Genomic DNA, 20,845 nt, shown 5'->3' with positions numbered 1-20,845 from the left:
ATTTAATTTAAAAACCATCAGAAACATAAAAACCACAGTATAAAAACAACCGTATCCATTTAAAAACAACAGTTCTGGGGGCCGTTGAAAAACAAACTTAGCGTTGTTAAATGCTGTTAATTGCCTGGGAGAAGAGAAAAGTCTTGACTTGGCGCCTGAAAGATAACAGTGTTGGTGGCTGGCGAGCCTCGTCAGGGAGATCATTCCACAGTCGGGGGGCCACCACTGAAAAGGCCCTCTTCCTTGTTGCCATCCTCTGAGCTCGTTGATTTAAATCATTACTCAGAAAGAATCGATTTAATTCTGTGACCCCCCCCCCCATAAGTGCACTCTATTAATTGAATTTTTTGAAACTTAGCTCTTAAGAGGTAAGGGGGATTGATTCCGTGTCCACAGATTTGCAAAGGCGCAATGGGATTGTGATGTCTGCAGTCCCAAATTCACAGTTTTGAGAACGGTAAAACCAAGCAGCTGTGATCATATCTTCTAGATAGAAAAATTGCCCCATAATCTTACAGAAACCTCTGGAAGAGCATGAAATTGTGAATGGATTCATGGAATTCATTCACCCCAAAATGTAAACGTTGCATGAATATTCAGCCTCATGCGACGTCATTAAAAACTAATCCTTATTTCATGATGAATAACCCTTGGACTATAATGTATCTTAAATAGAAAACTACCTTTAGATAGATTTTTCCTCAATAAGCATTTTATTAAAAAAAGATCCGATTTAAATTTAAAAAATTCAGTTTTTTAATTTTATTTTTAAAAAAATCATTGATTTTTATCCACCCTGCTCAGTCCTCTCTCTGCGAGGATCTGCAGACTTTACGCTTCAACCGTATCTTCAACTACTGCAACCTTCTTCTCTCTGGCCTTCCTTCGTCTCACATCAGTCTGCTGGTCTCTGTCCACCACTCTGCCGCTAAGATCATCTTCTTGGCCCGCCGCTCTGACCATGTCACTCCACTTCTGAAATCTCTTCATTGGCTTCCAACTCACTCCAGAATCCAATATAAACTTCTCCTGTTGACCTTCAAAGCTTTTCACGGTCTAGCTCCTGCCTATCTCTCCTCTCTCATCTCACACTATTGCCCCGCTCGTGCTCTCCGCTCCTCTGATGCCATGCTTCTCGCCTGCCCCAGGACCTCCACTTCCCTTACTCGGCTTCGTCCTTTTTCTTCTGCTGCCCCTTACGCCTGGAACGCTCTTCCAGAACACTTGAGAACTACAAACTCAATCACAGCTTTTAAAACTCAGCTAAAAACTTTTCTTTTCCCTATAGCTTTTAAATATTGAGTTTGTTCTAACTCCATACTGTTAGCTTCACCCTACCCGGTGCCTGTTTACACTTCCCTGTGCCTGTTTGCATTCTCCTTCCCTCTTTATTGTTTACTACAACTTATTAGATTGTAAGCCTACGCGGCAGGGTCTTGCTATTTACTGTGTTATCTGTACAGCACCATGTACATAGATGGTGCTATATAAATAAATAATAATAATAATAATAATAATAATAATAATAATAATAATCTTCTTAAAAGCCGCTGCACTGGACGGACGCATCTGTAGTGTTTTTAAAAACCAACCAACCCACATGGAACTATTCTGAGCTTGAAAGAGACGTGCCTTTTTCATCACGGCTTTCGCACTCGCAGGGTCATCTTTCCAAACGCTGTACCCTTTGTACTTTTCAGAACCGAGCACTTAAAAGAGAATGGCCTTACTTTTCCAAGCCCTACGATATCGAATGGCATGAAGATGAGCCCTCTTGAAACCCGGCCTTCTTCTCCTGCCGCCTCGCCAATCGCTAGCGAGAAGGTAAGGAAGCGGTCAGAGTCTGTCCCTGGGCACGGCCTTTGTATCTGAGCAGGGATGACCAGTTGGTGACTTTGGGGGAAAGTTATGCTGGGTTTTTGGAAACATTGTGACCGGCAAGTATTGATGGGGTTAAGACCAGAAAGCCACAGAGGGTGTCCTAGATGAGAGCAACTTGTTTATTACTGTGGTTGTATTTGCCCATGATGGTATTATTATTATATTGATTTGTATCCCGCCTTTTGCCCAATACTGGGCTTCAAGGCGGCCTTACAAAGTTTAAAACATACATTGTAAAACCTAGGAAAAGAAATGCACATAAATAAATAAATTTTAAAACCTAAACGTTTAAAATACACGACAGAATTAGAAGTCCTTAACATAGAGGGAGGACCGGATTATTCTCCAAAGGCCTGCTGGAACAGGCAAGGTTTTGCCTGCTTCCGAAAGCCCATCAAGGAGGCAGCCGGTCTAGCTTCCCCGGGAAGAGAGTTCCAGACCACCGGAGCAGCCACTGAGAAGGCCCTCTCCCACGTTCCCACCAAGCGCGCCTGTGAAGATGGTGGGACTGAAAGAAGGGCTTCTCCAGAAGATCTCAAAGCACGGGCAGGCTCATAAGGGAGAATATGGTCTTTCAGAAAACCTGACCCGAATCATATAGAGCTTTATAGGTCATAACCAGCACTTTGAATTGTGCCCGGAAACAGACTGGAAGCCAGGGGAGCTGTTTTAACAGGGGAGTTGTCTGCTCCCTGTAACCAGCCCCGGTCAACACACTGGCTGCAGCTCATCCAGCCTTCCTTCCCATCCACTGGGGAGAAGATGCATCACAGTAATGTGATGGCATATGCATCCCATTTGCTCCTGCTTCAGTTTTCAGTCCAAACCTGGAATTAAGGTTGAAGTGTGCTCGAACAAGCTGGGATTTGTAAGCCAACTTTAAACCAGGATTTGCAGTTGAATCCTGGCTTGTTTGGGAGCACTGACCATAATCCCAGGTTTGGATGCAATGCAGAGCTCTCCCTTCTTGGCTTTTTTGCCTACTTGTGCGAAGAGAGGAATGAAGTGGGATCAAATGGGCTGTGCGCACCAGTTCACATCACAGTTCGTTAAGTCAGGATTCCTGACTTGCTGCGACATGCAAGCCTGCCTGGTAAAGGGTTATATTTGCACTCCCCCTGTTTTTCCTAGTGTGAGCGGCTGCTGCGTCCTGCAGACACGAGTCTCTTTCAGAGAGAGCTAGTCTATGACACAACGTGGTCTCACTGGTATTCTGTCGTAAACCTCCGTATACGTGCATCACCGGTGGCACACGGCTATGGAGATACTTCAACCCAAAATTAAGGATATATGTACAGTAGAACAGTAGTATTTAATGTACAAGAATAAAATTAAGATTAACAGTAATATTGCAATAAAAGTGCAATAGCATATTGCACAGAAGCAAATATCTAGCATAAACAACGTAGAATGAAAAGGCCAAACGCGTTTCAACATGAAGTCTTCGTCAGTGGCCAATGCGGGCTGCTGTATGCTCCCTGGAGATTTAATTGGGCTGACTTTACAGTTCCCACAGTGATGTGGTAGAGGGTGTCACTCCCATTTGAAAATGATGCAGGGCCTCAGCTTTTTCAAACCGCCTAGGTCGTGGTCTTTAGATAAAGATGAAGACTTCATGTTGAAATGCGTTTGGCCTTTTTATTCTACGTTGTTTATGCTAGTCATAGAATCATAGAATCATAGAATAGCAGAGTTGGAAGGGGCCTACAAGGCCATCGAGTCATTTGCTTCTGTGCAATATGCTGTTGCACTTTTATTGCAATATTAGTGTTAATCTTAATTTTATTCTTGTACATTAAATACTGTTGTTCTACTGTGTATATATATATCCTTAACTTTTTGTTTAGTATTACATGGTTGTTTGTTAAGGACTTCACCTTTCCATGCTCTATGGAAATACTTCCCCCTGCATTGCAGGAATTGCAGATGCTGCTGCTAAGTAGGGCTGTGCACGGACCCCCCGATCCTCTTCGCGGCCCGATCCACCCTGCCACGATCCGCTGGTGGCCCAGTCCGCTTCATTACAGAGCTCCGGATCCGAATTGGAGCTCTGTTTCTCCCCCACCCGTAGACTTACGAACTGTGGCGGCGGTGGTGGGGCTAGGTAAGCCCCCCCTCGCGCACACCACTTACCTGGTCCGTCGCGGCCCATCTCCAGCTTCACTTCAGCCCGCAGCTCAACCTGTAAGTGTAGGCCCCGCTTGGACCTACACTTCCAGGTTGAGCCGCGAGCTCAAGTGAAGCCAGTGATGGGCTGCGACAGACCAGGTAAGACCCCTCTCCCCCCTGCCCCCTTACCTGGCTCTGCCGCTGTCGGTGCACGGGCGGCGGCAGCGCCAGGTAACGCCCCCCCTTACCTTTTTTTCGGAGCTCCGGATTGAGGCGAAGGATCCGCCTTCATCTCGATCTGCTCCGCTGCCCCCCGCCCCGATCCTCTTCGCCTCCGTCTTAAGGGGAGGCGAAGCACCCCGATCCGCTTCTGCTTCTCCGACCTGAAGAGAAGCGGAGCACAGCCCTACTGCGAAGTGTAAATCCTCGGCCTTGTAAACGCTTCAGGCGGGCGCGAGTGCCACGGGGCTCACGTGGGCCCGAAACAGTGAGCCATGAGTGTGCGCGTGTGCGTCTGTTGGCTGGCTGAGGCAATTGACCGTGTCTGCATCTTTAAGACTACGTCTCGGGGTGGGGCAGCGCTTGCAACTCTTCTTGCCCTAAGCGGGCAGCCGTGGCCCGGACGGGCGGGCTGGAGGCGCAACGCCACATTTTTTGGGGCCTTGTCTGCTTTTGTGTGTTTGCAGGCTTTGCGCGAGAGGACGTCCGTGAATAACGGCGAGACGATCACCAGCCTTCCTATCAGTATTCCCCTCAGCACAGTGCAGCCCAATAAACTCCCTGTTAGTATCCCCCTGGCCAGCGTAGTCCTACCTAGCCGTGTTGAGAAGGTGGTGAGTAAAGGGTGCTTTTATTCCCTCCCCCCCCCCGCCCTGCTGTAAAGCCAGACTGGAGATAAACCAACTCGCAACCCCCTGCAGCCTCTCTTAAGTGCGCTTGTGAGGTCCTGTGGCACGTATCCCTCACAGATAACCTCTGCCTCTTCGGTCGCCCTGGCCAAAACCCTTTCCCGTTTTATCCTTGCGGCTCGAACTTCGAACCTGACGCCGAGCACAGCTTCCCGAGGATTCCTAGCCTGTGTTTCCTGTGGTCTCTGGTCTTTGTGGATTGTAGAGGCGCGGTGGCGTCCTGCCCTCTGGCTTCACCCAGAAGGCGGAGTGCTGAGTTTGAGGGCCGGGGACCCCAGGTTCAAAGCCTCGATCGGTTGTTAAGCTTGCTTAGCGGCTGCGGACACATCTCCGGGTTTGGCCCTGATGTTTTTGAGCCTGTTCCCTCTCCGATAGTAGCTGTTCGGATGAAGACTCGTTTGTCCGCTGGAAAGGGTTGTGTGAATTAGGAAAACCCGGCGGGTGGGTGGGTGGGGTTATATCGGAGACTCCCTTTTCCTAGTTGGGAGGACCCTTAGCTCAGCAGCGGAGCACGTGCTATGCATGTGGAAGGTCTCCGGTTCAATCGCGGACATCCCTAGGTAGAAGAATCAGGAAGCAGCCGGTGATGACGAAGCCCCATCTCTGTCTGGGACCCTAGAGACCCACCGCCCATCAAAGGCAACAGCACTGGGCTGCAGGAACAAACCGCTTGATCTGTTTTAAAACCACTTCCTGGGTTCCTATTTAAAGGTGGAAACGGCGCCTTCTGGGAAACCGGGTGTGTGTTTGTCTCCGTGCAATTAACTGTGCCTAACTCTCTCTTTGCGGTGCGTCGGTGGTCTAGACTTCGAAGCAAGAAGGAGGGGGAACCCTCAATAGGAACCTCCCAACGAATCAATGAACCCCCCCCCAACTGCAGCCCAAAGCGGGTGAAATTCAGGATAAGAGTAGACGTAAATTATGCACGCTTAACGCCGTCGTTTGTTAAAACGGCACATTTTTGAACTGCGCTCATTTCTCCATGGTAGACGTTACCCCATTTCTCATTTCTGAAGATACCCGCCTCGTTCAAGGGATGATCTTTTGGGACTCGACGTTTGCATCACGTCTAAGTTCTGTTTATCCTTGTTACGTAGAGTTTCTTGCTTTTAATTGCATTGGAGAGGAATTTATTTTATTTTATTTTATTTATTACATTTTTTTTATTACGTTCTGCTTGTGCTTTCACGTGGGCCACTGCAAGTTTATAGCTTGGTGTACCTACATTTTCAATGTATGGAATACTCTTATCCTGTTTCACCTGCCTTTCGTTACAATTGTGGGTCCATTGATTCGTTCAGGGGGCTAGACTTTGACAGGAGTGAGGAGTCCAAACCTCTGCTTAACCCCCCCAAACCCTTTTCTCTTTTTCCTTCCAGAGAAGCACACCCAGTCCTATCCACCAGAACCGAGATTCCTTTTCAACACTTGAAAAACAATTTGGTGCTAGTTCTCACAACAGCATTAGTAACGCTGCTGGCAACAAGCCACTGACTCTGGCTACCTCAGGTGAGTCCTTTCCCACCCTTCCCCAGGTCCATGGTAAAATAAAATGTTTTTAAGGCCTTCTCGAAAACCTGCAAGGAAGGTGCGTGGCGGACCTCTGATGGAAGTTTATTCCAGAGGTGCGGGGCCACCGCTGAGAAGACCCTCTCCAGGGTGGACACCCACCCAATTGCTCTTACAGGTGGGCAGATGAGAAGGACCTCTCTTTTTGGTCTTAAAGTAGGGGCAGGCTGATATGGGCGAAGGTGTTCCTTCAAGGAACTTGTTCCCAAACTGTTTATTTTATTTATTTATTTATTTATTACATCTCTATACCGCTCCCATAGCCAGGGCTCTCTGGGCGGTTTACAAAAATTCTAAAGTTGAGATAAAAACAAGTATACAAAATTTTAAATTTTAAAACACAGAACATACACACATAAAGCATTAAAAACCGTTAAAAAGAAATAAACATGTGGGTGATTAAGATGTGCTGCCATATGCCTGGGCAAAGAGGAAAGTCTTAACCTGGCGCTGGAAAGATAGCACCGTTGGCGCCAGGCGAGCCTCGTCAGGGAGATCATTCCATAGTCTGGGGGCCACCACCGAAAAGGCCCTGTCCCTCGTTGCCACCCTCCGAGCCTCTCTCGGAGTAGGCACCCAGAGGAGGACCTTAGATGTTGAACGTAGTGTATATTCACATCGGGAGAGGCGTTCCGTCAGGTATGGTGGTCCCAAGCCGTGTAAGGCTTTATAGGTCAAAACCAGCACCTTGAATTGGGCTCGGAAACGTACAGGCAGCCAGTGCAAGCGGACCAGAGCAGGTGTTATATGGTCGAACCTTCTGGTTCCCGAAATCAGTCTGGCCGCTGCATTTTGCACGAGCTGCAGCTTCCGAACCGTCTTCAAAGGCAGCCCTACGTAGAGCGCATTGCAGTAATCTAACTTGGAGGTTACCAGAGCACGGACAACTGAAGCCAGGTTATCCCTGTCCAGATAGGGGCGTAGCTGGGCCACCAACCGGAGTTTGTAGAAGGCACGCCGTGCCACTGTTCAGGGCTTTTTAAGGTCAAAACCGGCACTTTGAATTGGGCTCAGAAACACATATCGAATTTCTCTCTCCCCCCGGCCCCCTTTCCTGCAGGATTTTCTTACATGTCTGGCTCCATGTCAGTCAACGGGACTCTTCCAAACAGCCCCGCCCACCTCAACCACGGCCTTGACCACGCCACTCTGGAGGACGTGTCCAGTTCAGGGAGCTTGTTCAACTCGGCGGGGTCTCGGAGCTCCACTCCGCAGCACCCCACCTCGCTGCTGATGCCCTCGCGGAATTCGGGGCCAAACTCGCCCGCCCATCAGCACGCCGCCAGCCCCAGGCTGAACGGGACCTCTCAGAGCCTTGGCGGGGTGCTGCAGTACATGGAGGCCCAGAAGATGTTTGCGGAAGGCGCCCGGGGAGACCTGCAGCCGGAACCGGCCTACTCCGACCCTGAAAGCGAAAGCAAGAGGAGGATCATCTTCACCATCTCTCCGGCCTCGGGGACCATTAAGCATTCTCCTTCGAGCAAACACAGCCCGCTCACGGCGAGCATCCGGATGGACTACGTGCAGGACGGGAAGAAGCGCGGGCGGAGGAAGCGGTCGTCCACGGGCACGCTGAGCAGCGTGAACGCCGGGGTGTCTCCCAAACGCAAATCCTTGCCCACGGTGGCCGGGCTCTTCGCGCAGTCTTCGGGGTCTCCTCTGAACATCAACTCCATGGTGAGCATTGAGGCGCTTGCCGTTTCAAAGTTGGGCGCTCCAGGCGACCAGGGTGAAAGGTTGAACCTGGAGATGGGCCGTAGAGCAAGTCCCGCGCTTAATCCCTGGCTATGTATTTATTGATTTATTGTTGCATTTCTAGCCCGCCCTTTTCCCTTCAAGGAATGCGGCGTACCTAACCCTCCTCTCCACTTGATTTTATTCTATTATTATTTTTATTACGTTTCCAAAATATAGGTATAAAGCAAACATGCAAAATGCAATAACCTTTTACAACCAAAGGTATAACAAAATTGCTTTCCGTTCATGTTCCACATCTTAACCCCTTTACCCCATTCCCTCACCGCCCCCCCCAGCACTGTCCCCCTCCCATAAATTGCCCCGTTTCTCTTTCTACGACGGTATACCATTCTTCCTTTTCGCTTTCATTTTATTTTATAACACTTCGTCTTTCAAGAGTCCCAGAGACTCCTACAAGCTTCTGCCAGAGTTGTTCTGTTTGTTTCTTTCTTTCTTGCATTTTTATACCGCCCAATAGCCAAAGCTCCCTCCTCTCCATTTTATCCTCACAACAACCCTGTGAGGTAGGTTGGGCTGAGAGTCTGCGACGGGCCCAAAGTCACCTCGTGGGTTTCTGTGGCTGAGTGGGGATTAGAACCCGGATCTCCTGACTCCCAGTCCAACACTTTAGCCACTACTCCACACTGGCATTTCCCCTTAAAACAGGGGTTGCGTGGACTTCTTTCATCTCAAGGGCCGGACTGCATTTTGGAGAATTTCTCAGAAGACCACATTTTAATGGGTCCAGAGAGGCAGGAGCAAAATGCCATTACATTTTAGTTTCATGTTTCATAAAGAGGGAAAACTGCACACAACCTAGGAAACCAGCAAATGATCAGTGGCTGGGGGCGGTGGGGGGGAGGCGTGTGGCCAGAAGAAGGGGGTGGGGCCATCTGGGGAACCTCGAGGGGCCGAATTAGGATGGATTTGGTGAGCCCCTCGAGCAACTACATTGAGCTGGTGGGATACATAGTTTAGCCTAGTATAAAGTTACTTCTGCTGCTCCTATGATTGAGGGGAGACATGATAGCACCCGGTGTCATAGAATCATTGAATAGTAGAGTTGGAAGGGGCCCATAAGGCCATGGAGTCCAACCTCCTGCTCAATGCAGGAATCCACCCTAAAGCATCCCTGGCAAATGGTTGGGTGGGAGAGCCAGGACAAATAAAAGGAAATCCTTCTTCACACAGCGCAGAGTTAAATTATGGAACTCACTACCACAAGGTGTAGTGATGGCCACCCATTTGGATGGCTTTCAAAGGGGGTTGGATCAATTCCTGGAGGCGAAGGCTATCAATCGCTACTAGCCCTGATGGTTGTGTGCTACCTCCAGTATTCGAGGCAGTAAGCCTGTGTGCACCAGTTGCTGGGGAACATGGGTGGGAGGGTGCTGTTGCACCATGTCCTGCTTGTTCATCCCTGGCCGATGGCTGGTTGGCCCCTGTGTGAACAGAGTGCTGGGCTAGATGGACCCTTGGTCTGATCCAGCATCAGGGCACTTCTGTAGTTCTTATGTAAGCTGTGCTGGCAGCCTTTTTTGGCTGGGAAACAGCATATAACTACTTCAATAAATGAATAAATAGCCATTGGTAGCCATTCTTCATGAACTTGTCCAATGGTTGTTTATTATTATTATTATTATTATTATTATTATTATTATTATTATTATTTTCCTGCGGGTGTCCTATGACTGTGGATCTGTCACTGCTTGGCAGTGCTGACTTTATGTGCCTCTGTACAATAAAGGTGTGTCAGCAAATATATTCCTGGTCCCAGACCTCTCTCTCTCTCTCTCTCTCTCTGAAGAATAGTTGGCTTGTCTTACCTTAGATGGTGAAAACCACTTAGCCAGCTTTTCCGTTCCCACCTTCCCCAACCTCCCTAATCCCTAACGTTTTCTTTCTCCTGCCTCAGGTCAGTAACATAAACCAGCCTTTAGAAATAACCGCCATTTCTTCCCCTGAAAACTCCCTGAAGAATTCTCCTGTTCCATACCAGGACAACGACCAGCCACCGGTGCTGAAAAAGGAGAAGCCCCTTGCCCAGAGCAACGGCATCCATTACTCGCCGCTGACTTCCGATGAGGAGCAGGCCTCGGAGGATGATGGCAACAGCAGCAGGTGAGCCGACGCCCTCTCGAACCCAGGGCTGCTTCGCGTGTCATATGACGCCAGAACCCGCTGTGTTCTTCTCCAAAATTGTTAGAAGGCACACTGTGCCTTCATAACGTTTCAAAAACACGGCACTCCCTCTCTGCCCTTTTGGCGAAAGCTTTGGCCCTGGTTGTCTCTTGCCTGGATTACTCCAAATGCTTGTTGTGTTTCTCAAAAACCCTCTTGCCTTCTTGGGAGACAATAACGAGGCCTGCTATGTAATCCACAAAGCTTTATTTAAGCCATAAACTTCTCTTCCCCCCATGAAGAGAGCCTAGTCTCTAGGAACTTTCCACAAGAGAAAAACTATGCAAACTAAGCGAGACAATTGTCCTTTCAAGAAGAATGGAAAGCCCTTTTCTCAAGACGCGTTAACGGCAGAGAGACTAGTTCTGAGGCAGCTTCTGATGGGACGCCAGCCAGGCAGACTTTCTCTCACCTTCCTTTAGCTCCGCATGTTTTAGTCTGCGGCGTACTCTAGGATCGGCTAACCTCTCCATGCTCTCTCCTTCGGAAGAATGTTGGCTTCCCACTGACTGTGTATGATTTGCCCTTGACGAGATAAACTGGAGAAGGTTCACCACCAGCTATGCCTGGGGCCTTCACGGTTGTCCTTAAAGTCCAGCCTGTTCTTTTGAGCATTGGATAACTTTCCTTGTCTCTCCTTTTTATTGATTTGACTGACGACAGAGGCAAAGAATGATCAGTTACAGCCTTTATCTTTAATTATGAGGGTTTGTGGAGGACAGCTTTTCATTATTTATTTATTTATTAAATTTATATCCCGCCCCTTAGCCGAATTTCCCTGGGCGGTTTACAAAAGTTAAAAAACAGCGAATTTTATTTATTTATTTATTTATTTATTACAATTTTATACCGCCCAATAGCCGAAGCTCTCTGGGCGGTTCACAAAAATGAAAACCACAATAAAACAACCAACAGGTTAAAAGCACAATTACGAAATACAGTATAAAAAGCGCAACCGGGATAAAACCACGCAGCAAAATTGATATAAGACTAAAAAACAGAGTTAAAACAGTAAAATTTAAATTTAAGTTAAAATTAAGTGTTAAAATACTGAGTGAATAAAAAGGTCTTCAGTTGGCGATGAAAGGAATACAGTGTAGGCGCCAGGCAGACCTCTCTGGGGAGCTCGTTCCACAGCGGAGAAGGCCCTGCTCCTAGTAGCCACCTGCCTCACTTCCTTTGGCAGGGGCTCACGGAGAAGGGCCCCTGTAGATGATCTTAAGGTCCGGGCAGGTACATATGGGAGGAGGTGTTCCTTCAAATAACCTGGTCCCAAACTGTTTAGGGCTTTAAATGTTAATACCAGCATTTTGAATTGGGCCCGGACCTGGACTGGCAGCCAATGAAGTTGTAAAAGGACTGGCGTAATGTGATCTTGCCGGCCAGTCCCTGTTAGTAACCGTGCTGCCCTGTTTTGTCCCAGCTGAAGCTTCCGGACCGTTTTCAAAGGCAGCCCCACGTATAACACATTGCAGTAATCCAAACGAGAGGTTATCAGAGCATGGATCACTGTAGCTAGGCTATCCTTGTCCAGATAAGGGCGTAGTTGGTATATCAACCTAAGCTGAAAGCCTACCAATTTAAAACCGTCAAAAATATAAAAACAACAGTGTAAAACAGTATCCATTTTAAACGACGACAGTTCTGGGGCCCATTAAAAAACAAACAGACTTCGCATATGTTGTTAAATGCTGTTAAATGCCTGGGAGAAGAGAAAGGTGCCAAAAAGATAACAATGTTGGCACCGGGCGAGGCTCATCGGGGAGATCATTCTATCATTGGGGGGCCACCACTGAAAAGGCCCTCTCCCTCTCCCATCCTCCGAGCTTCCCTAAATCTCTTAATCGGCTTCATTTGTTAAATCTTTCTGTATTCTGTCTTCTACATCGTGTTTTGGGGTTGTCTTTTTTGGTCGCTGCTTTTCTGTGATGGATGCAGTATAAAACCCTACAATAAAAAATAACCCCCTTCTTCCTTCCCCCCTCCCTAGAATTGAGAGAAAAATTGCAACGATATCGCTGGAAAGCAAATCTCCGCAGAAGCCAATGGAAAACAGTAAGATTGGAGGCCTTTGGTGTGGGTTTTTGGGATCGAGACCGTCCGCCAGGCTGGGTCGTCCTCTGGGGGCCACGGGATGAGGGGGAAGAGGGGTTCCCTGCAGTTGGGCAGCCTGGAGCAAGAGAACTGGGCATGTTTAGCCTGGAGAAGAGAAGATTGAGGGGAGACATGAGAGCACTCTTCAAATACTTAAAAGGTTGTCACACAGAGGACGGCCAGGATCTCTTCTCGATCCTCCCAGAGTGCAGGACACGGAATAACGGGCTCAAGTGACAGGAAGCCAGATTCCGGCTGGACATCAGGAAAAACTTCCTGACTGTTAGAGCAGTGCGACAAGGGAATCAGTGACCTAGGGAGGTTGTGGGCTCTCCCACACTAGAAGCCTTCTAGAGGCAGCTGGACAACCATCTGTCAGGGATGCTTTAGGGCGGATTCCTGCATTGAGCAGGGGGTTGGACTGGATGGCCTTGTAGGCCCCTTCCAACTCTGCTATTCTATGATTCTATGATTCTAAGCCCATCTATGTATATTGAAATGGAATTCTCTCCTCTTCTTCTTTTCTTGAGGGCAGATTTGTATTTTTAGGGCCTTCTGGCCGGTATTTATTCCGCTTGTGTGGGGGTGTGGTAGGTGAGAAACTCCGTGATGAGGTGAAAGGCGCCTTGTGTGATGTCTCTAGCTATTCTTCCACAAGTTGCAGCCAGCCCATCTCGCTACCACGTCTTTTTCTGCTTTCCCAAGCGGCAAGTAGGGGACCTCTTTTTTCTAGAAACAAACTCTTGTTATTTCAGTGGAAGCTGTACCCACCCCAAAGCGAAGAGCCTGGTTTTCGGGGTGGGGATTAGGTGGCCCAGATTAAGTTCACCCTGGTGTAGGCGCACCCTGGCTTGTGGCCGTGAGCAGGGGGTTGGACTCGATGGCCTTGTAGGCCCCTTCCAACTCTGCTATTCTATGATTCTATGATTCTTACTAGTTTATCTGAAGCAATTTTGCCCCTCTTTTCAGCCAAAAAAGTCTCCCAGAGTGACTTAACAAAGATCAGTAGAGAGACAAGCCCTTGCCCCCAGGCTTACCATCTAAAAGACGTAAGTAATTAAGGGAGACTGGAGCAGGCAGAGACCATCAGAGCCTGCTTCAGTTGGACACCCCCCGCCCCCCGCCAGGGCTAACATCTTCACCCTGTGGGGAAGAAGAAGGAGCTGTTGATCTGCCCCTCCATCGGGAGGTGAGAGGACGGAGCAGGGCCTTCCCACCAGCCTGAACAGTCTCCTTAATTTCTTTTTCTTTTTCTCCCTCTTCCCTCCCCGTCGCCTTTTCCTTGTGTGTCGTGTCTTTTTTAGAATGTAAGCCTGAGGGCAGGGACTGTCTCCTTTACTGATCAATTGTAAGCCGCTCCAGGAGCCTTTTTGGCTGAGGCGCGGGATAAAAATACTCTAAATAAATATAACAACAACAAAAATGGGGAAAGGATGAGGAAAGATCTCAGCTACTTTATCTATTTATTTATTTGCAGTTTTCTTATCCCACTCCTTAGCTAATCAGTCAGTTTACATCAGTCCGTTTACATGCAATCAGTAAAGCGAGACAATCTGTGCTCCCAGGCTTGCAATCTAAAAAGACACAACAGACAAGGAAAAGCGGTTGGGGAGGGAAGAGGAAAAAAAAATGTAGTAGCTTTTCCGCAGGGCTGGTGGAATGGCCCGGCTTCCCCTCTCATCTCCCTCTGTTACAGCCTGCTGGAATGGCTCCTGACTGTTGGAGGCAGAGCCTTCATGGGGGAAGTCCTTCTGCAAGGATAATCCAAGGCAGCTAGACTGCTCTTCTGTTCCTGTTAGTGATCAGGCTAGGCCCAAGTCCTTCTCTCCTACTATGGCGGTTAACAAAACAGGGTTTGGTTGATTGAATGCAGCCACTCCTGGTTACGGGCTTTCATAACCCTCTGCTAGTTTCCAGACACAATGTCTTTTCGGAGCACGCAGGGCAAGAAACTGCTGGTTTTCACACCGCCCAAAGCTTAAACAGATTTTCTCAGGTATGATGCCTACTAAGAACATCAGAAGTGCCCTGATGCTGGATCAGACCAAGGGTCCATCTAGTCCAGCACTCTGTTCACACAGGGGCCAACCAGCCATCGGCCAGGGATGAACAAGCAGGACACGGTGCAACAGCACCCTCCCGCCCATGTTCCCCAGCAACTGATCCATGCCAGATCAGACCCAGGGTCCATCTAGTCCAGCACTCTGTTCACACAGGGGCCAACCAGCCGTCGGCCAGGGATGAACAAGCAGGACACGGTGCAACAGCACCCTCCCGCCCATGTTCCCCAGCAAAGGGTGCATACAGGCTTACACGCCATATAGTCCACCCCGCACACTCAGGTCCTCTGGGGTGAACTTACTTCAGTCCGCTAAAACTAGGCTGACATCAGTTTCCCAAAGGACCTTTTCTTCCGTCGCCCCCGGATTGTGGAACGGCCTGCCGGAGGAGATTCGTAAAATTAACTCTCTGTGTGATTTTAAGGCAGCTTTAAAGACTAGCCTTTTCCGGCCGGCCTATCCTGATCAATGTAAAATTAAGAATTTTTAAGATGTATTGATTTCTGTTCTAATGTTGTTCCCCGCCTTGATCCAAAGGGAGAGGCGGGTAAGAAATAAATGTATTATTATTATTATTATTATTATTATTATTATTATTCTTGCCAGAATACTGGAGATAGCACACAGCCATCAGGGCTACTAGCCATGGATAGCCTTTGCCTCCAGGAATTGATCCAACCCCCTTTTAAAGCCATCCAGATTGGTGGCCATCACGACATCTTGTGGTAGCGAGTTCCGTAATTTAACTCTGCGCTGTGTGAAGAAGTCCTTTCTTTTATTTGTCCTGGATCTCCCATCAGGGCTAGTAGCGATTGATAGCCTTCGCCTCCAGGAATTGATCCAACCCCCTTTATTTATTTATTTTATTTATTTATCACATTTCTATACCGCCCAATAGCCGAAGCGCTCTGGGCGGTTCACAAAAATTAAAATCATAGCAAGACAATCAACAGGTTAAAAGCACAAATCCACAATACAATATAAAAAGCACGACCAGGATAAAAACCACGCAGCAAAATTGATATAAAATGAAAATACAGAGTTGAAACAGTAAAATTTCAATTTAAGTTAAAATTAAGTGTTAAAATACTGGGAGAATAAAAAGGTCTTCAGCTGGCGACGAAAGGAGTACAGTGTAGGCGCCAGGCTTTGAACGCCATCCAGATTGGTGGCCGTCACTACATCTTGTGGCAGTGAGTTCCATAATTTATCTCTGCTGTGTGAAGAAGCTAAACCATCTCTCTCTCTCTCTCTCTCTCTCTGAAAACCAGGCATCAGCTTAGCCGGAAGAAAACCAGCCGGTGAGAATATGAACAGCAGCAAGTGGAAGTCGACGTTTTCTCCCATTTCGGACATCAACCTGACCAAAACGGCGGACAGCCCTTTGCAGGCCTCTGCGGCGTCCCTGAGCCAGAACTCCCTCTTCGCTTTCAGGCCGTCTTCCGAGGACGGCTTGGTGGCCGACGGCAAGGCTGCGGCCCACGCCAGGAAACACCTGGCCGCCTCCGGCCCCGGGTCCGACAGCCTGGGCCTGACTACCACCTCCCTGAACGGGTTCGCTTACAACGGCGGGCTGCCGGGAGACGGCGGTTTACACAGCTTCCTTGACGGCGCTTCGCTCCCGCAGAAAGGCGCCGACATGGCGGCGGCGCTGGGGGGCTCGTCGCTGAGCTTCCTCGTCCAGCGCAACAAGGACGCCGGGCTCTCCGAATCCAACCCGTTCTTGAGCAAAAGGCAGCTAGAGAGCCTGGGCGTGGGGAAAGGGGACGACTTGAAATGGGCAGCGCCCAAAGGCAAAGAGGGCGGCGAGCTGAGCGTCCGCCTGGGGAGCTCTTTGGAGAAGGCCTCGGTGCTACATCCCGGCAAAATCGGCAAAGGCCGGGAGCGAGACGTGGAGCTGAAGAACGGCCACAACCTCTTCATCGCCGCCGCCGCCGCCGCCGTCCCCTCTGGCGGCCTCCTCAACGGCAAAGGCCTCTCCGCGGCCGGCTCTGGGAACTCGCCCGCCGCGGCCGCCGCGGCCCAGACTCATCACCCCTTCTTGAATTCTTTAACCACTGGCTCGCCGTTCCCCCTCGGCCCGATGGTGACAAACTCCTCGGTACTGCAGTCCTTCTTTAACTCGATGCCAGCCGCCGGCCTGGTCCACGTTTCGTCGGCCGCCACCCGCCTGACCAACTCCCACGCGATGGCGAGCTTCTCACCTGGGATGACCGGTGGAACAGTTGGAGGTAGGCAGGGCCACCAGAGGCCCCTTTTCTCCGGAGGGCAGAACCTAGGACGGGGAGAGCGGGTGGCTGTTCTTTCAAACCCGCCTTTCGTTCTCTTCTCTGGAGAAGAGAAGATTGTGGGGAGACATGAGAGCACTCTTCCAATACTTAAAAGGTTGTCACACAGAGGAGGGCCAGGATCTCTTCTCGATCCTCCCAGAGTGCAGGACATGGAATAACAGGCTCAAGTTAAAGGAAGCCAGAATCCGGCTGGACATCAGGAAAAACTTCCTGACTGTTAGAGCAGTGCGACAATGGAATCAGTTGCCTAGGGAGGTGGTGGGCTCTCCCACACTAGAGGCCTTCAAGAGGCAGCTGGACAACCACCTGTCAGGGAGGCTTTAGGGTGGATTCCTGCATTGAGCAGGGGGTTGGACGCGATGGCCTTGTAGGCCTCTTCCAACTCTGCTATTCTATGATTCTATGATTCTCTCCTTACAGCAGGCATTTTAGAGTTTTCTCTCTCCCGGGAACGGTTTTCCACTTTGCTCTGCCTGCCTGTGAATCTCTGCCACGGAACTCCGTGTGTCCCGGAAAATTCAGAGGGGGGGTTGTCTTCTGAAAGTTCACATGGTGAGGGGCGGGGGACATTGGCTTTTTTGTTTGTGTGAGGAACCATTGTGGAACTAAGACAAGGGGGGACTTGAACCGTTAGATCTTCCTCCCCAGCCTGGGAGGGACCATTGCTCAGTGTGGTTGAGTGCATACTTTGCATACAGATGGTCCAAGGTTCGATTCCCGGCTTCTCCAGGAAGGGCCAGGAAAAAATCCTGCCTGAAACCCTGCATGTTTTAGCCTTGAGAAGAGAAGACTGAGGGGAGACAGGATCGCACTCTTCAAGGACTTATTTATTGATTTATTACATTTCTATACCGCCCACTAGCCGGAGCTCTCTGGGCGGTTCACAAAAATTAAAAACATTCAAAGTATAAAACAAACAGTATAAAACCATAATATAAAATACAATCTAAAAGCTCAACCAGATAAAAACAGCAGCAATGCAAAATTACAGATTTAAAACACCAAGTTAAAATTTATTTATAGACTGTTCAAATGCTGGGAGAATCAAAAGGTTGAAAGGTTGTCCCACAGAGGAGGGCCAGGGTCTCTTCTTGATCGTCCCAGAGTGCAGGACACGGAATAAGGGGCTCAAGTGGCAGGAAGCCAGATTCCGGCTGGACATCAGGAAAAACTTCCTGACGGTTAGAGCGGTATGACAAAATAGTAGGAAAAAAGTCCTGATGGTTGGAGCGGTACGACAGTGGAACCATTGGCCTAGGGAGGTTGTGGGCTCTCCCACACTAGAGGCCTTCAGGAGGCCGCTGGACAAGCATCTGTCAGGGATGCTTTAAGGTGGATTCCTGCACTGAGCAGGGGGTTGGACTCGATGGCCTTAAGAGGCCCCTTCCAACTCTACGATTCTGAGAGCTGCTTCCAGTCAGTGTTGACAATACTGGGCTAGATGGCGCAAAGGTCTGACTCCGTATAAGGCAGCTTCCTATGCTGCTATGCTCCTGATGTGTTGGGAATACAACTCCCAGCCTCCCCAGCTAGCTATACTGGCTCGGGAATTCTGGAAGTTGTGGTCTAACCCATTTTGAGGACGCCAGGCTGTGGAGGGCTGCACCAGATCTTCGGAGGGTCCTTTTCTAGAACTGCCTGTAAACTCGGATGCCTGGATGCCCTGGGAAATGGGTTGCTTTCCCCCTGCCCCCCGGGAACGTGTGCCTGAAATGACCTTTCTGGCTCTGGGAGAGGGCAGTAGCTTTTTGAACGGTGCATTCGGGGCGCTGTTGCCAAAAGGTCTAGACAGGGGTGGGGGATTCCTGTTGGGCCTCTCTGAGTCCAGCCGCGGAGACCCCCCCCACCTCCCCGGGCACGTCCGGAACACCTGAAAGGAGGCAGGTAAGTGAGCCGCTCTTCTGCCTGCCTGGGTTTTACACCATCGCTGCTCATTGCCTGCCGCTGCCCTCGCACGCCGTGTGTCCTTGCATCAGGCCGCGGCCGCGACGGTTTTACTCATTTTCAATTATTTTGCTTGCCTTGCCCGCCTCTCGGTTTGGTTTTGCTTCTCTCGCTGTGACCTGTACGACATCCATCCGCTGAGTGTTTTTTCCCCCCCCTCCTTTTCTCTCTCTCTCCCGTTTGCAGGTATTTTTAACCATGTGGTGCCTTCCTCCTCCTCCTCCTCCTCCTCCTCCTCCTCCACGCCCTCCCCTTCCACGCCCTCTTTTTCCTCCTCCACCTCTTCTCTCCACTTCAGAGTCCCCAGTGCCGCTTCGAGCTGCACCATGCTGGGCTTGAACCCTCTGCAGGCTGGGTCCGGCGCCCTGTCATTCCATGTGCCCCCTACCCCGGCACCGTCCGGCGAGGCCCAGCACCTCGGCCGAGCGCACTCCTCCCTTTGCACTCCTCCTCCTCCGAATGTTTCATTACCACCCCCCCTTCCCTCCCTCCTCACGCCTAACTCCGAACCTGACCTCCTGCCGGCCTCTGAGGCTTTTTTGCCGCCATCCTCCACCGCTAACTCCGCTTTGTCTATTAAGCTAGCTTCTCTCCAGCACAAAACCTCCCGCCCGTCCTTCACTGTCCACCACCCGCCTCTGCCCCGCCTGGCGCTGGCTCAGGCCACGCCCGGGATGCCACAGTCCAACGCAGCCGGCGCCCCTGCTATGTGGCTCACCCTTGGCCTGCAGCCTCCTTACGCGTCGCACCTCTCTGGGGTGAAGCCGCGATAATGAGTCCGGCTTAGCTTTTAAGCGCTGGTGCTCTGTAAGGTAAGTGCGGGGTAGGGTGGGGTTTGTGGCGGGGGGTGGGTGGGAGGCGTGTGCCGAGGAATGGAGGCGTGCGCCGTCCCGTGCGGATTGGTGCTTGGCCACTCTTTCCCGGGCAGGAATGTGGAGCCAAAAGGCACCGTGGACCGATGGCGGAGGAGGAGGAGGCAGCAAACGCCGTCGCTCAGAACAGAGATAAATGTATTTTGCTTTATGCGTTTCAGAGGGATTAATTATCTCCTCTGTCAGGAGCTGTTTTGAATTTCCTGGTCTGCAAGGACAATAGTATTTCTTCCTTTTTTGACTGCAGCCAGGAAATCAGAAGACGTTGACTTCTTGGGAGGAGAGCAATGATAAATCTTGATGAAATAGTTAAGAGCAGAGACGCCACACTGACAACAAAGGTCCGCATAGTTAAAGCAATGGTATTCCCCGTAGTAACCTATGGCTGCGAGAGCTGGACCATAAGGAAGGCTGAGCGGAGGAAGATAGATGCTTTTGAACTGTGGTGTTGGAGGAAAATTCTGAGAGTGCCTTGGACAGCAAGAAGATCAAACCAGTCCATACACCAGGAAATAAAGCCAGACTGCTCACTTGAGGGAATGGTATTAAAGGCAAAACTGAAGTACTTTGGCCACATAATGAGAAGACAGGATACCCTGGAGAAGAGGCTGATGCTAGGGAAAGTGGAAGGCAAAAGGAAGAGGGGCTGACTGAGGGCAAGATGGATGGAGGATATTCTGGAGGTGACAGACTTGACCTTGGGGGAGCTAGGGGTGGCGACAGCCAACAGAAAGCTCTGGCGTGGGCTGGTCCATGAAGTCACGAAGAGTCGGAAGCGACTGAACAAATAACAACAAATGCTGTGGGTTTTTTTTGAGCTTTTGTAAAGCAAAAAACCCCATAAGCTTGAAAAAACAGCATTTACAGCACTCGGAAAAGGAGGAAATGTTATTGTCCTTGGAGACCAGGAAATTCAAAACAGCTCCTGAATAATAATAATAATAACAACAACAACAACAACAATAATAATAATATTTCTTACCCACCTCTCCGATTGGAACAACAGCAAGCATAAAATATTGATTAAAAACATAGTATACACTCTTAAAAAACATCCTAAAAGCATCCTAAAATATCCTAAAATTCTACTGGATAGGCCTGCTGGAAGAGATCAGTAAGAAGGAGGTAATCCCTCCGAAACGCGTAGAGCAAATTGAATCTATCTCTGTTCTGAGCGCTGGTGTTTGCCGCCTCCTTCG

The 20,845-nt window shown here is 49.6% G+C and overlaps 1 protein-coding gene across 4 annotated transcripts in view; it reads left to right on the top strand.

Annotated features, from left to right (window-relative positions):
* DOT1L (DOT1 like histone lysine methyltransferase) overlaps window positions 1-20,845 on the top strand; it is a 111,907-nt gene that overhangs the window by 83,225 nt on the left and 7,837 nt on the right. Inside the window, exons 21-28 of one of the 4 annotated variants that reach the window (XM_063147168.1) lie at window positions 1,701-1,824; window positions 4,677-4,823; window positions 6,278-6,407; window positions 7,528-8,144; window positions 10,204-10,325; window positions 12,376-12,440; window positions 15,811-16,770; window positions 18,961-19,586. In XM_063147168.1, the coding sequence (XP_063003238.1) occupies window positions 1,701-1,824; window positions 4,677-4,823; window positions 6,278-6,407; window positions 7,528-8,144; window positions 10,204-10,325; window positions 12,376-12,440; window positions 15,811-16,770; window positions 18,961-19,547 (2,752 nt within the window). In that variant the 3' untranslated portion in view covers window positions 19,548-19,586. Of the gene's footprint in view, window positions 1-1,700; window positions 1,825-4,676; window positions 4,824-6,277; window positions 6,408-7,527; window positions 8,145-10,119; window positions 10,326-12,375; window positions 12,441-15,810; window positions 16,771-18,960; window positions 19,587-20,845 lie in introns of all 4 variants that reach the window. The other 3 variants (XM_063147167.1, XM_063147169.1, XM_063147170.1) reach the window with 3 other exon arrangements.

This window comes from Elgaria multicarinata, chromosome 23 (assembly GCF_023053635.1).
Source record: "Elgaria multicarinata webbii isolate HBS135686 ecotype San Diego chromosome 23, rElgMul1.1.pri, whole genome shotgun sequence".
In the NCBI taxonomy this organism is placed as follows: domain Eukaryota; kingdom Metazoa; phylum Chordata; class Lepidosauria; order Squamata; family Anguidae; genus Elgaria; species Elgaria multicarinata.
Note: the sequence above shows the minus strand (reverse complement) of the source record. Positions and strands in the feature narration are given on the sequence as shown.